At 48.9% G+C, this 2,021-nt stretch overlaps 1 protein-coding gene across 1 annotated transcript; it reads left to right on the forward strand.

Moving 5' to 3' along the window:
- The first annotated feature begins 223 nt into the window (after positions 1-223).
- On the forward strand, positions 224-1,707 carry LOC134164877 (olfactory receptor 5G25-like). The gene is made up of 2 exons (XM_062621068.1): positions 224-232; positions 1,027-1,707. The coding sequence occupies exons 1-2, from the start codon at positions 224-226 to the stop codon at positions 1,705-1,707; spliced, it is 690 nt and encodes a 229-aa protein (XP_062477052.1).
- Positions 1,708-2,021: the final 314 nt, after the last annotated feature.

Below are 2,021 nucleotides of genomic sequence, written 5' to 3' on the forward strand. Positions count from 1 at the left end.
CATCACTTCTGTTAAGCACCTGATGTGAAGAGAGGTGAGCTCCTGCCAGACTCCAAGAGCCCAGCTTGTGGTGCTGGGGCTGTAAATACAGTTGCCTGTGCTCTCCTGGGAGGAAGCCTCCAGGGCTGCTCATGCTTTACCAGAGGAAAACAAAAGGAAAGGAAAAGCAAAGGGTGTGAAATCACCTCTGAAAGGCATTGTGGTGCTTGGGAATCTGAGAGACATGGTGTGGGTGAGCCATCCCTGAGAACAGCTACACAGTTATGGGTAGCTCATAGGATGCTTCTGACATACTTGTGGACCATGCAAATGTTTTGGTCTGAACATACAGACACAATGAAAATGGGTTTATAGACATTCCAGATCTTGCACACAGTCCTCAAAAGGAACATGAAGAACAAGTGATTCCATCTCTGGAGCTGCTGATGCTCCTCTGTGGAGGGTGAACCCAGTTTTCCAGCCCAAATGGGGTTATTCACATGTAGTGTCTGGATGTCCAGCAGCTGAGCGGGTGCCTCAGGACTTCCACTGTATTCAAGGATGAAAAACAGGCATTTTGAGGCAGGGAGGAATTGTCCCAGGGTGAACTAACAGGCCTTTATCCCCCTGACCAGCCTCAGCTGGGGCTCCATCCCCACCCTCCTCCTATTGTTCCCCCATCTCTATTTAAGCTCAGAACAGGCAGATTAGTCTTTACTAGAGGAGTTTGCAGCCAAACTTGTGACCTATGACTTGAGCAAAAGGAATTGAAGATGGGTGGAAAGCTGCTTCATTGCCTGTGGCGCCTGACATTGCTGATGGATGCTGGTACCAGCTCCCATTGGCGAGGTTCCCCTCATCTACCTGCCATGATAATGTCAACCATGGCCCTCATGGAGCTTTAAATACCTCAGAAATGCTCCAAAAGTGGATGTGAAAGGTGGGGTTGTTCTGTGGTTTGCTCTAAGTGAGCCCAAAGTCCTGCTGCTCTCTCAAGCTGAGGTCATCTCCTCTGGGTACACTTGTTCTCCAAACTAATCAACACAGGTTAGCTTGGTGTCAGAGAAGAAGAGCATTGCTTATGCTGCGTGCGTAGCTCAGGTCCTCATCAATGATATCTTTGGGATAACTGAATGCTTCCTGCTGGCTGCAATGGCCTATGACCGTTACGTGGCCATTTGCCATCCCCTGCTGTACCTCCTTGTCATGTCCCCAAAGTGCTGTTTCCAGCTGGTGACTGCCTCGTACCTCGTGGGGCTGACCAATGGCGTGGGACAGACCATCAGCATGTCCACCCTGTCCTTCTGCAGCTCCAGCGCCATCAGCCTCTTCTTCTGTGACATTTCCCCTCTCATCTCACTCTCCACCTCTGACACCACCCTCAGCCACATCATCCTGACCACTGCAGCAACTCTCTTTGGTGTGTCCAGCAGCCTGGTTGTCCTGCTCTTCTACATTGCCATCACCGCCACCATCCTGAGCATCAATTCAGCTGAGGGCAAGCGCAAAGCCTTCTCCACCTGCACCTCCCACCTCACCACTGTCAGCATCCTCTATGGGGCATGCTTTTTTATGTATTCATTCCCCAGCTCAGACAGCTCAAGAGCAGCAGATAAATGGGCTGTGGTGCTCTACACCGTGGTGACTCCCATGCTGAACCCCTTGATCTACAGCCTGAGGAATAAGGAGGTGAAGGAGGCGTTGAGGAGGCTCACAAAAATAAAATGATCTTGAACTCTCCAAATATAGGGCCCGATAGAATGGAAATGTAGAGGGTAGATGCTCAGCTTTTGGTTAAGTATGGATAACATGTTGGGGGTCATCTGCACCCAGCCTTATGTGACGCACTGGTTGATGTGACTGAGAATACAAACAGTTTCATTCTCTAAACTTTGATAAATATATTTAATAGTTATTTTCACCTAATTGGTTAATTAGTCATTTATTTCACCTAATCAAGGCTCAGGTAGACAACTACAAGTCTCTTCATCTTAGGATAAGGGGGGACCTTATTGCCCTCTACACCTACCTGACAGGAAGAT

The sequence above is a fragment of the Pezoporus occidentalis genome, unplaced genomic scaffold (assembly GCF_034315485.1).
Source record: "Pezoporus occidentalis ecotype Australia unplaced genomic scaffold, CSIRO_AGI_Poc_V1 ctg2262, whole genome shotgun sequence".
Taxonomy (NCBI): domain Eukaryota; kingdom Metazoa; phylum Chordata; class Aves; order Psittaciformes; family Psittacidae; genus Pezoporus; species Pezoporus occidentalis.